Consider the following 13,584-nt stretch of genomic DNA (forward strand, 5'->3'; position numbering starts at 1 on the left):
ACCGCACTTTGCTTAGTTTTAATTAATTCCTCAGAAAGTACTGTGCTTTTCCTTTTATTCCTTTCTGTAGGCAGTCTCAGCTCTGATAGGAGGAGGCTTGCATGCAACACATGAACATATGCACACATACTCTCACACACACACCTCTAATAGCCCACTGAGATACTTGGAGCAGAGCAAGATGGGCTCCAGGTCAGAGCAGTGGGAGCTCCAGCCAGGCTGGGCAGTCAGGCTGACCATGCCCTGCAGTGTCCTCTCCAGGCTGGGAAGGCCATAGAAACGCGGGGCGTCGGACACCCGCAGGCTCTGAAGCAAACGGACTGCCAGCTGGCTCTTGAAGGGGCCCGCTAATGTCAGACATAGCCTGGACAGACGGGGAAAGGACGGAGTGAGAAAGAGCGAGACACGAGCAAAACCAGGCAGACAAGAGGCAGAAGAGAGAGGGGAAAAAAACAAGACAAGATAACGTTAACAATTAGCATTCCAATTCTTTTTCATAAGCCCGTGGCTTTTTGTGTGTTTGGCATTCATTTTCATGTTCTAAATATCTAAGCTAGTCGGATTTCCATCACAAATGAACTGGAATAAGCACTTCCCCTACAGTGGAAGAACACTTCACTGTGTTTTTTTAATCCTCAAGATGATTTTAATCACTTTTCTAACCCCACAGGAAGGCTGAATAGCATTAACATGAGAGTGCACTCACCTTTCCTATACAATGTACAATACAGTAAGAGTGATAGTTATTGCACTTTCATTAATTTTTCATGAAGAAATGTGGAAAATATTGTGGCATTTATAATAACTGTGCCTCCGTAGCCCTGAAATATACGGTATACCTGTAGTTAATGCAGAATGTAGTACTTTGCTGTATGTTTTATAAGCAGATAAAACCAAAGTCTACCCATTCTAGTATTATAATGTAAAAAAATGCAATTAACTTTCAAAACTATACTACAAATGACAAAACAGTTTCATTTAAAACTGTAAATTGCAATAAAAGACACAAAGACCCGTCTCGTCTTGTGACTTCCCAGTGGAGTGTCACACGTTTTTGGGTGAAACAAATCCCCTTACCTGTCAGTGGTTTGTGCAAGTCGGAGGAGTAAGATGTTAAAGAAGCTGGTGAGTTCTCTCTGCAGTCTCTGGCTGACATGGTTCTTCAATTCCTCCGGCTCCCCTGGGCTCTGAGTCGAGGTCTGGGTCTCCACACCAAGCAGCAAATTAAGAAGGGATGCGGTCTCCTGGAAGATTGATCGATGGATGGACATAGATTAATTTGTTTTTGGTAGGCTGGCTGGTTTGCTCTTTTGTATGCCTTCTTGTACTCCGTTAACTGCATACACATCTTAAAAACACATCCCTTGTTCAGGGGGATAATCAAGTTAGATTTGTATTAATAGTGAAATCTAATCTATCTGCCCGACCTTTCTAAATTCAAACAGACCCATGGAGGGAAGATGTAAAAAAAAGGTTGACAGGTGTATTTGAAGCAAACACCTCCTTCTTAATACTTCCACCCTTTCCTTGCAAAACTCAGATCTATAAGAACCAAACATGCAGGATTTCATATTTAGCGATGCACATGGAGTAGATAAAGTGTAGAGAGCGACAGATGTTCCTGAAACAGCTCAGTAATTACAGTAAAGTCGGAGCAGAGCAGAGCTGCTCACCCCTACCAGGCATTCAATCTGAGTCTGCTTTAGCTGCCAGGGGAGGGCTTATTGTTTACACACACGCTAATGAGAAAGCCAAGGTGAGACTGATTAAATCCTAAAAGTAGCTCTCCCCGCTAAAACAGTGTGGTGGTGATTCTTCTCCTCGGGCAGAAAATATGAATCCAACTTTGTTTTAAGAGCTCAGGATATAATCTCTTCCGCAGGTCTGAGGTGGTACTCTGTGATACTGGTTTTTCTGTCGTTATGAGAGAGTAATATGTTTGACTTGTCTGGTTTATTCAAGCTTTGATTAGAATCCTCTGTGTTGGAGAGGAGAGGGTCTAACCACATTACTAGCTAACAGAGATGCACACACACATTAATAAGATATCATCTATACCACAACCACACTGTAACTTATATTGATTTGTGTTAACTTCTCAACCATCCCTTTAAGTCAAAAACCTTAAAAAAGAAATACAGGACTATTGTAGTGAGGTTTTACTGTCTTGTTTGACCAGAAAGTGTGAATTATTTGTACCTGGTCGAGAAGCAGCTCCAGAATCCAGCGCAGGTCCTTGTCCTCTGGGTTAGATGCAGACTCAGTGTGCGTCTGTTTGAAGTAGGCATTCAAAAATGCAACAATGCCCACTAGCAACCTCTCATCCTCCACACAGGCTGGACGCACCTGGAGAAACCTGCAGGGAGGAAGAGACACAGGCCGTGACAACAAGAGGAAGAGAGAGTGGATAAAAAGGAAAATACTCAGTAATGACTTAATACTAGAGCTGCAAGGATTAATCGATTAGTTGTTAACTATTACATTAATTGCCAACTATTTTGATATTTGATTAATCCTTTTGAGAAATTCTCTGATTCCAGCTTCTTAAATGTGAATATTTTCTGGTTTCTTTACTCCTCTATGACAGTAAATTGAGTATCTTTGAGTTGTGGACAGAACAAGACATTTGAGGACATCATCTTGGACATTTTATAGACCAAACAACTAATCTATTAATCGAGAAAATAATCAACAGATTAATCGACAATGAAAATAATCTTTTGTCGCAGCCCCACTTAAAATACATTATTTCTCTAGAATACCGATTACTAAAGAAGCTAAAGTTCTTCTTTGTTTTATTCTAATCTGTCGTAAAACATAATTGTACAGCGGATATATTAATCGCACAAACCAATGACAAGTATTGACAGACATACGCTGCTATAGTAGAAGGGAAACACCTAGATTTTGGCAGAGGGGCGGTGATAAACTGATGGAATCAAATGAAATACTACTTGAATGTACTTTGGTGGAGGCTCCTCTTGTTCTCTTAATTATTACTGATGCATCACATTTTAATGATATATTTTTTTAAGTTTAGCTTAAGGATTAGAGTAGTTAGAGGAAGAAAATAGAATTTTTTTTAAGCAAAATTATAATATAGAATAAACATATTTGTCAAAACATTTGCTCAAACGTTTTGCCGAAGATATCATATGTTCGTCATACTTCCACAGGGAAGCTTAAATACTCAAATCGGGCTCTGTAACCATAAAAAAGGCATTTAACACTATTAAGTCAATTCTTCAAAATAAGACAAGGCCATACTGAGCTCGCTGAGCCGTGGAAAACATTTGGTTCACAGCAAGTATTGTTTTGTTCGACAGCAGCAGTGATAATAATGGCATACTGCTGGGGAAGGTCATAAAATCCTCCCATCGTTTGCTTAATTTATAAACCTTAACAAGACATATTCGCTGGTTATTAGCATGTCGAACCTACAGTACATTTAACTGAATTTGTATGCAGCGTACCTGGTCACTGCTGCCTGCCAGCTGAGGGAGTGAAGGGTGTCTCTGCAGCTGTGGGTGGGGATGTGGGGGAGGGCCAGTCGGTCAATCAGTAAATAGAGGCTGAGCCTGGAGAGGGCAGAGGTCACCGAGCTGTGTCCTGCTGCCGTGGCGATGGCCTTGATGCAGTCCTGCAGTGCAGCGGGGAGGTGCACTGCCTGCAGCGACACAACCTGTGCTTCTGACAGCTTTAAGTCAGGGTGAAATCTGTGGGGGCGACAAAATGTAAATGGTTAAAACAAATATATCGGACTACGTGACTATTGATGTGCTGACAAGTGTGTTGCATGAGTAGCATCCTCAGAGGCATACTAATGACTTCATTAACAAACATATTTGATCACCAATCTGGAGGGATGAGACATTTATGAGTCATCCAAAGAGAGATGATTTCTGAGAATTACTTGCAACTGAATCAAGCAGAGGCAGGCATCAGACCAGCTACAATCAACACTCAAGAAAAGTGTCAAAATGATGTCAAAATAATATGAAAAACGTGGTAATAAGACACAACAATATCATCAGAGTTGTACTTTACACAAAAAGGAAGATGCCTATCAATTTTCACTGTATGAAACTTAGTGGATTGATGGTGTGCTTTAAATGTCTTTGCTGTAATCAAGCTGGTTAAAACTGTGTGAGAGACGTTCTCATCTTTTTGAATGAGGTCACATTAGAAGTAAATGAAGACAGATGAAACAAGATGCCAAAGCCTCGGAAACTAATTTTTTACTACAATTCTCCACTAGAGAGGACATTGCTCCCTGGACTTGAAATAATCTGCAGAGCATACTATATCTTTAGAATCCAGTCCCCTTGGAAAAATTGTTAAAAGTCCATGTAACTGAGAAATGCAACTGTTTTATTTGAGCTGGATTTACTCTCTTCCTTGCGTGTTTGATGATTGTATCTCCTGTCTGTTGGGTTTTATTTCTATTTACTGTAACTGGTGTGCCGTCTTGGCCAGGACTTCCTCGGAAAAGAGATTTCTATTTCAAGGTAAAATAAATAAATGTATACGAGTGATGTGTGGCAGGATTTTTTCTTTGATTAAATTATCCTGCTATGGAATTATTGTTCTGTTCAGATTCTCCAACAAACATTTACCATACTTCCATCTACAGTGAAGGACAACTTACGTTCTCTTGATACAGAAACAATGGTCAACTTGGTCTAGTAATAATATAAGTAGTGCTGCAACTAACGATTATTTTCATTGTTGATTAATCAATTAGTTGTTTGGTCTACAAAATGTCAGAACATGGTAAGAAAAAATAGGGATCAGTGTTTCCCAAAGCCCAAGATGACGTCCTCAAATGTCTTGTTTTGTCCACATCTCAAAGATATTCAGTTTACTGTCATAGAGGAGTAAAGACACTATTCACATTTACGAAGCTGGAATTAGAGAATTTTTTCTTCTTCTTCTAATTACTCAAAACGATTATTCAATTACTAAAATAGTTGCCAATTAATTTCATAGTTGACAACTAAAGACAGCTCTAAAGACTATCCTAACACGCCACTGCATGCATAAGAGTGAGAAACATTAATGTTCTTACTCTGCAACATCGGTAGAGATGCCACGCAGCTCGTCAAGGAGGTTATCTATCCCAGAATGCCATGCAGTGTTCCAGGCCACTTGCAGAGCTAGGCGGGCGGGTGCCAGGGTCAGGAGGTCAGAGGAGGGGGGCAGGACGCAGCAGTACGGGCTGACAGCGTGATGAGTCGCTGCCTGGAATGGGATGTTGTACCTGAGGAAAAAAGTAAATGGTTGTTTATAGGGGACCTTTAAAAGACACCATGTGTCAAGTTAGAATGTTAACTGTTGATATTCACAACTTAACAACTCAGTTTACCTGCGTATTACTGACAGTGGGAGGGAGAACGGCGTGAGGGTCACATCTGTGTTGGCTTTGTCTGACCTGATAGGACACAAAAAGCAGGTGATACAACAAAATATTGAATGGATTCACATTTATTTTAGAGACATGGAACGCTCATAGAGGAAAAAAAATTAACTCACCATATTTCGATGCTGGCAATCTCATCAAACAGCAGTAAACTCATCAGGACAGCGATCTCATTTCCATTGCCTTTGTTCACCTTTAATATCAACGACGCTATAATGAAGACACAACATAGACAATTTACATAACCATCACTCAATCTCAAGAATAAATGTATGTGATAAAATTTGAAATTCCATAAGAGTTAAAAAACACAGAAAAGGTACAGTGTGTAGGATTTGGCAGCATCTAGTGACGTGTTTGCAATTTTGCAACCAACTGAGTACCCCCCCGCTCACTCCTCCCTTTCCAAGACTGCGGTAACGTGAGTCGCCGACTGCAAAACCGTGGTAACGTCGTTCGCCTCGCTCAGAGGCCATTCTTACCATAATAACACCACTTTAGGAGCAAAGGAAGTCAGACGGCAGCTGGCGGTACCACAGTTTTGCACTCTGCAGCTCATGTTACCGCAGTTTAGCTAATGAAAATACAACATTTCTTAGTTTCAGGTGATTATACACTAAAGAAAACATAATTGTGGATATTATATTCCATTTCTGCTAATAGATCCCCCGAAATGTTAAACACTGCTCCTTTAAAGACTCATTTCAAAGTTAAAGTTTGGAAACCCCAAATGAGACTTCCACCCCATATCAGGCTTTTGCTTACATTACATTGTGATAACTGAAATTTGGTATCTGAGGTTTTAATACAACAAGTGCATGCTTCAAACTGAGTTGTACAACCATTACATTTGTAATGTATAAAAACCTGGCACATATCTTTTGCATGAAACCTTTTAATAACGTATATATTTCTGTCCAAATCAGATGTACAGGTAGTCACAATCAAGATGTTGTAACTTAAATTAAATGTCCCCTAATTCAAAATGAGCAACTGCTAATTAATTATGCCAAGATGAGCGCCATGGCAACAAGTTGCATCATACTAATATGCCACTTACTGCAGTGTGACAACATGGTTAAAAGCTATGCATCAATGGATGACTTGTCATCTTTTTTTTTTTTTTTTTTTTTTTTTACAGAACGCGCCCCCGAGCTACACAACACGCCGTGTATAGCTGTTACTTAATGAGTTGTCTTGTGAATGTACCCCTGAGCAGTGTGAGGAGCAGGAGGTTGCGACGTGCCAGACTGTGCCTCAGAGATGGATCAGCATACACCAGCTTCCTCAGGATACACACACAAGGCTCCAGCAGGCAATCGAAGCTCTGGGGAGAACAGCAACACATGCACTCAGTGTTTAATTGCAGGGAAAACACAAACAAACACACATATTCTCTTTCCGTCTCCCTCCTGCTCAGTGTCTCTCACATTCAAATGCGCAGGATCTCTTTACTGTCTCTTCGCATAAGCGGAACCCAAATTCTGTGATTTGCTCAGGTTGCAGGCAATGGATGGGTTGGGACAAATATAACCGGCTGGCATCCCTCTTATACACACACACTTGTTAGGTGAGACAAGTCATTCTCTGTGGCCCTGTTCCTTCACCTCCATGTAGCCAGACATGCTGGACGATTACCCTTGTTAGCGGCTTCTGATTCGAGGCCTGGGAATGATCAGCAGACTGCAGTAACTGGAGGGCAAAAATCACTGCTGACCAGGGCCTGTCTGACACTATTAATACAGGCCACTTCATCCTTCCATCATGCACGCCTCAGTGGGTTTCCTCCACATCCGCTGGCAACTCATGTACTCACACGAGCACATACAAACGAGGACATGTACACGAATGGGGGGTGCATGGAAGACTGATACAGGGTTTGTTTTATTTGGCAATTCATACAGCACACACATCCATTTATCACTTTGCCAAAGCAGGTTTGTTTTTTTACCTTGTTGCCGTTTGCACTCCCCATAATGAAAGAAATGACTTTGTCTGTTATTCCAAGATTCTTCAGCACTGGGTGCATTGTTGTGTCTGCAGGGAAGTAAGAGAACAATTCAATATACTGACAATAAACATTTGCATAATCATAAACTATTTGCTTTTCTCGCTCATCTAAAACATATGGTGGTGGGAGGGCACACACTCCGCTGCACTCGTTATCAAACAAACTTTTAAAGTTGATTTTTTTAATTTTACAAAGTCCATAAAGTTGTATATCTAGAACCTTTTTTTTTTATGTGGTAGACAATTCAGGCACTTTACTTCATTATTAAACTCAATATCATTCTCGTATCAACTATTAAGGGGATGTGAATTGTTGGCAACTACATTCTGTTTGTACACTTTGCAGTGATATTATCCCCTTTACAGAGTTGCAAGTACTTGCGGGGTACAGAATGGGCCCGAAGTATAACCAGTCAGTGTGTTACCCATTAAAATACGCCTCTACATGAGCACTCTCATAACACTCAGCCATTAGGAGAGAAATGCACAGAGATGGACTTAAATGGTGTTTTAAAAGTATTAAACTGCCAGTGCCAGGATTCAGCATGGTGTATTAAAGGGGACATATCATAAAAAACTCACTTTTTCAGTGTTTGTGTCTATCAACCCACAAAGTGTGAAATAGGACAACTGTCATTGTTGTGTGGGCTGTCTAGAGCAGGAAATGTGATTCAACAAGACTCCCCTTCCTATGTTACATACTGGCTCATTGGAATATATCACCCATAGCTTGAAAACTACCGTTGCAAAGGTGCAGCATATTTTTCTCGCAAGCCAATCAGAGCAGACTGGGCTTTTTCAGGAGGGGGTCTTAAAGAGACAGGCGCTAAAACGGAGTGTTTCAGACAGACAGTATTGAGAAGAATAATGTGTTTTTTGAACATTAAAGCATGTAAACATGTTCTAGTAGAAACCCAAAATACAAGTATAAACCTGAAAATGAGTATGATATGTCCCCTTCAAAACAATAGATGAGTTTATAAGAAATAAAGTATATTACAGCTGACCTTGTAGCACTACAGACAGCTGCTCTGCAGCCGATCTTCTCAGGGAGATGTCGACAGTGTCTGAGGACAGGATACAAAACAGCTTCTCCACCGACTCCACCTAAACGCATTAAGTATCACATTATATCCACCTGTGCAGAAGTGTATCTTAGTGTGTAGTTCTTATTCTGTGTGGATTCGTACCTTAAGGACGGACTTGTTGCTGGTGTCCAGCGTGATGTCTAAAGGGTTTCTGAGGCAGAAGAGATTGGGGAGTGAGGAGATCACAGGTTGATCCAGGTCTGGTCTGGCTGTGTTAGCGCCATCATCGCTGGTTAAGTGAGGCAGGATTTGTTGCACTGCTGCTATTCTCACCCTGTTAATAATGAGCAGAATTAATGCAATGCTTGGAATTGAATATTTAATTAAAAATTCCACTGTTTAAAACACAGAAACCAGCTCCATTAAGGTGGAAAAGCAAGCTTTTTGTCTGCATTAGAGTACTGATACAGGGTTGAAAATGTTACCTGCCTCTTAGTTTTGGGGGTTTTTAACATCCAAATCGTGATTGGTTGTCAAAAAACAGCTGGCAGGGCAGACAAATCTATTAGCTGTTGCCAAATTTACCAGGGCTTGCCTCCTGGCCAGTGTCTGGTGTTGATTTCCATCTCTATCAATATTCATAAGCAGGGACTGGATAGCTGTTTTACACATGCCTGCCTCACAGAGCACTTAGATGACTTGATAAGAGCTGACAGGAACAGACAGTGGTAATATGTCCATCACATTGCACGTTGTAAAGCAGAATATTTAGACTCTCGGGAGTTTGTCTGGTTCACAAAAAAACCCTGAGACCCAACGTCAAACTAATCAAACAACTTCCCACACGCAAAGACGCAGAAGAAACATACACATTATACGCAAACACACATCTTGTGATATGCATGCGCACACATCTGGGCAGGCACATAACACCCAAACAAACAGGGAGAAACACAAATACAAACATTGACAAAAGAAAGACCCAGACTCACGTGGGTTGTTTAGTAAAAAGGAGTCGGAGCGCCGCTTTCAGCTTGCTTGGAAACACGTCGTCTCTCGCCACGTCCGACATGTCACTTATCAGCAGGACACAGTTTCCCAGTGATTCTTCGGTGCCGGCATAACCCTGCCACACACACACACACAAACACACACACATGCAATTCTCAGACTGCCTTGGCAGACAATGGAGCGAACAATGGGGAATTCCAGCTAAGCAGCACAACAGTAAATAAAATATGCATCGCTTTGATTATGGGTGGTTTCATTTCGTCTCTTGTTGACATGGCGGGCCCATCTCCGAATGGCCTCCTTGAATTAAATCACACTTGACAGCCTAGTCAAAATCTCATGTATATTCATGAAGAATTTTCCAGGCTTTCTGTTGCCTGAAACTGAACAATTAATAAAAGCTCTTTTTTCCTCCGAAAAAGGGGGAACAATATAACAGAGAATATGTAAATGAGAGAATAACTACATTTTCTCACTGGCAGCTCAATATGCAGTCTTCGTGGTCCAAAAGCAGCGCTAAAATTAAACTTTTGATCATAGTTGTTTTGATTGTGGAGAACAACTTCCCCCCCGTGCCATAAATATAATGTAATAAGTTCCAAACATGATGCCGCTTTATGAGCTCTGAAGTGCAAATACAACACAGCCTGTACGTGGGAGCACAACACCTGTAATATGGGCATGACCGGGTAAAGTGCCTCGTTGAATCTGTCCCAGGTTGCCGCTGTCATCATCAATCGTCCTTTGAGCAGGAATAGCAGGATATCCTTGGCAGCAACGTTCACCTATAGATCACAGGTAAAGTGCTGAATTCACAAAGGCGCTGCTGACAAAACATTTACTAGCAAGTCCTGTAAGTGACAGATTTTTAAACGTCTAAATGACACGACACCGGTGAACCCTGACAGTTTAGTAGGACCTTAAAACAATGTACAATAACTTAACACAACACACATAATTCCTTGTACTTTTACTCTCATGAACACTTGTGTTTGATTACATTTATTCTTTTCAACCTTGACCTAACATATTAAAGAAGTATGACCTGGCTTCAAAAAGGTCTAAAAGTCAAATTGCGTCTATAGGTATTCAGAACGTAAACGTGTGTGTTTGCCTACCTTCTCTGCAGAATCCTGGAGTCCAAAAGCACTTATTTCATAGAGCACCCTGTGGTGTGTAAGGAAGTTGACTCCAGCGCAAGTTGCCGGTTCCTGTCGTGACACATTCTGGATGCCGAGGCAGTCCTAGGGGTGTATGTAATCACACCAAAGCACATCATAAATTATCACTATCCTCTCACTTGCGCTCGCACACAGGAGTTCCAATTCACTTTAAATGTAGCCGTGTTCTCTAGACGGCGGTTAGTAAAAAATGAAAAGCAAGTCTGATTTCAAATGTCAAGTGGGGTTTTTTTATAGCACGCTGTCACAGATGTGTGATTCATCCATCTTCAGCCTACTCATTAACATATGTGGGTGCCCCACCAAACAGACCCACATTATGGCTTTAGCAGCCATAATTTTTTAGCCATGAACCGGCACACTCTCATTTAAACACAGATATTAGATGGCTTGCTCTGACCTTGACCAGGTTTAAAGTGCGTTCGTATGTTTCCGTCTTGACAGGCGGCGAGGGATGGGACAGCAGCTTGAGGAGAAGTTTCTGGCTCTCTGTTTGGAGGAGGGGGCTGGGCTGATCAAACTTCCACCTAGAAATGGATAACCAAAAGAATTAGCATAAAAAAAACAAAATATATATTATAAATGCAGCAGAACAAATGATGTGACTTCACAAGATTTTTAACGTACAGGTAAGAGCAGATGTGAACACATTCCTTGATGATGGGTAAGTGCTGGTGAAACGGGAGGCCGTCTATTGCTTGGTCTGCCAGCTCCAGTAACTCCAACCAGTTCTTTTCTCCCTTGATGCAGAAATAAATCAATGAAGGCAAAAACACAGATATGAGTGATGGGCTAAACAGGCCTCTGGGCCACAACTAGTGACAGTTACATTTGTGTCAGAGTGGTTTTTAATTGAAGAAATGTAAGCTTCTACATTTAGCTATTTGCATATTGTAATTACGCGACATGCAGCTCATACCTCGGCTTGTGCTTCCTTGAGGAAGTTGCAAGTCGATTCCATCCAGAGGGCGATGCGGGTCACCCTCCTGTAGAGGTCATGGCTGTCTGAGTTCACCTGCTCCAAGTAGGCCACCGCTGTCTCGTGCATGCTGGGTAATAAACTTCCCAATGACGTGTCCAAGCACAGGTGGAAAAGAGCTGTTGCTGTGTTTTCCAGGAGGTTGTCACTCGCCTGTGTGAGGTTAAGAAACCTTAAATTTCTACTATTTTTGGAGTTTAAGTCATCACAGAAAACCAGAAAAGAAAGTGATTTGGTCACACACACACACACACACACACACACACACGCACACACACATACCTTCTCAGAAGGGAGGATGGTCTGTAGGAGTTTAATGGTGAATATAGCAACGCCTGTGTAGGCCACTCTGTGATGAACCTGAGAGCTGTGGGGAATATCTGTTGAATAGCTCTGATGGTAGCTCAGGATATCCCCCAATAGTTCCAAGCAGGCTTGCAGCTTCTCCTTCTAAAAAAACACACAGAGAGAGTCAGACAGAAATGTAGACAAAAGCACACATGCCACACAAACGCAGCATCACACGCACTCACATCTCGTGCGTGTTCACGTACACACACCGACGTACAGCTGCTGGCTGGGGGCCAAGAGAAAAATTGCTCGTTCCAGGGGTTAGGAATTGAATGTAATCAGATTTCAGGGTTATTTTGGGACGAGATACAGATCCGCCCTATCTCGGCATGAATAAATTGGAACAATCTATTCTCAGCCACTTTGTTCTAGGGAGGAGAAATGGAACAATAGGAGAATTGAACCAGCAGGGGGCAGTAGATGCCCTGTGCATTGCCGTGGCTGGCGTGAACAGTTCGGCCCACTCCCATAGGAAAAACCTAGAGGTCTGGCACAAAAAAGCTGCTCTCCACATAAAGATGACAAAACAGTTCTCAGGCTGCAAGGCTCGGGGCATGTATTAAACAGCAGAGGGCCAGGGGGACCTGGGCTTGACAAGTGTATAAGTCCCCCTGCATAGGAACATACTCTTTAAACAGTCAGGGGGGAAGACAAATGACTCTGCATGGTAAAAACAAAACAGTTTAACACAATCCATTGCATGGACTTTATACACAAAGTAAATGGAGACATTTACTAACCCAACAATCCTGTGCTTAAACCCAGGGGGTACAGATGAGAGGAATTCACATATATGTGTGAGAGGCTTTTTGTAACAAGCAGAAAGCCTTTGTAACCTTATATAATTCATTCAGCTCAGACACATGCCTACAGTTCTCCTTGACAGCTGAGTACCGTATGCCTTGTGTGTGTGTGTCTGTGACAAATTGTCTGGTGGCCAACCCAGTTCCCCCTTTCAGTGAAGTGTATCCATTCATCTACATAAGAGGCTGTCATGAGTTGTGTTTTGACTTGCCAGCTCCATCCCCACCAGGCTGCGCTCGTCCCAGACCAGCTCGCAAACGCTGTCCCCGAGCAGGGGGAGGGCGTCGCACAGCAGCTCCAGAACACGATGGAGCACATGCGAACCCTCTGAGAAAGTGAGAAAGAAGAGAGAAAGAGAGATACTGAGTACGAGCAAGGGAGATTTTTTTTTTTCTCTACAAGATCAAATAGTGACAGAACACAGTCAATATAGTGAAACAGGTGAGGGGATATGTGCAATATCTGATCTCTACTCAAGCAAAAAACAGACACTGTAATGTACAAAATCTTTCCTCCTACCTGTTTTAAGCAGAGGTATGGCATGTTCCATGGTGGCAACAGTGAACTGAGCCAAGGTGAGCTGCTGTAACTGCAGCTCCAGAACATCCTCCACACCCAGGTCAGGAAGCTCCAAGTTGGCCACGTCTGCAGGCGACTGGGGCGTCTGCCCGGGGGCCTCGACTGCCACTCCACCTCTGTGAGAGCTGCCACTGGATGATTCACAGACAAAGAGAGGAAGTGTAAATTCATGATCTGTACTTGGACCACTCAAATACAAGGAGTGACGTATGAGCTGTATAG

At 42.1% G+C, this 13,584-nt stretch overlaps 1 protein-coding gene across 3 annotated transcripts in view; it reads right to left on the reverse strand.

Annotated features, from left to right (window-relative positions):
• Positions 1-13,584, reverse strand: part of rttn (rotatin) — a 37,133-nt gene that overhangs the window by 16,488 nt on the left and 7,061 nt on the right. For all 3 annotated transcript variants that reach the window (XR_005204936.1, XR_005204935.1, XM_037756727.1), the window contains exons 9-28: positions 13,303-13,493; positions 12,995-13,110; positions 11,911-12,078; positions 11,569-11,781; positions 11,277-11,389; positions 11,050-11,176; positions 10,587-10,712; positions 10,137-10,253; positions 9,450-9,583; positions 8,620-8,791; positions 8,437-8,536; positions 7,371-7,456; positions 6,629-6,746; positions 5,533-5,629; positions 5,366-5,431; positions 5,069-5,260; positions 3,474-3,716; positions 2,200-2,356; positions 1,078-1,244; positions 145-364 (exon numbers count right to left, since the gene is read on the reverse strand). Coding sequence is in view for 1 of the 3 variants with exons in the window: in XM_037756727.1 (XP_037612655.1) it covers positions 145-364; positions 1,078-1,244; positions 2,200-2,356; positions 3,474-3,716; positions 5,069-5,260; positions 5,366-5,431; positions 5,533-5,629; positions 6,629-6,746; positions 7,371-7,456; positions 8,437-8,536; positions 8,620-8,791; positions 9,450-9,583; positions 10,137-10,253; positions 10,587-10,712; positions 11,050-11,176; positions 11,277-11,389; positions 11,569-11,781; positions 11,911-12,078; positions 12,995-13,110; positions 13,303-13,493 (2,923 nt within the window). In the remaining 2 variants the exon portion in view is untranslated. The remainder of the gene's footprint in view (positions 1-144; positions 365-1,077; positions 1,245-2,199; positions 2,357-3,473; positions 3,717-5,068; positions 5,261-5,365; positions 5,432-5,532; positions 5,630-6,628; positions 6,747-7,370; positions 7,457-8,436; positions 8,537-8,619; positions 8,792-9,449; positions 9,584-10,136; positions 10,254-10,586; positions 10,713-11,049; positions 11,177-11,276; positions 11,390-11,568; positions 11,782-11,910; positions 12,079-12,994; positions 13,111-13,302; positions 13,494-13,584) is intronic.

The sequence above is a fragment of the Sebastes umbrosus genome, chromosome 21 (genome assembly GCF_015220745.1).
Source record: "Sebastes umbrosus isolate fSebUmb1 chromosome 21, fSebUmb1.pri, whole genome shotgun sequence".
Lineage (NCBI taxonomy): Eukaryota > Metazoa > Chordata > Actinopteri > Perciformes > Sebastidae > Sebastes > Sebastes umbrosus.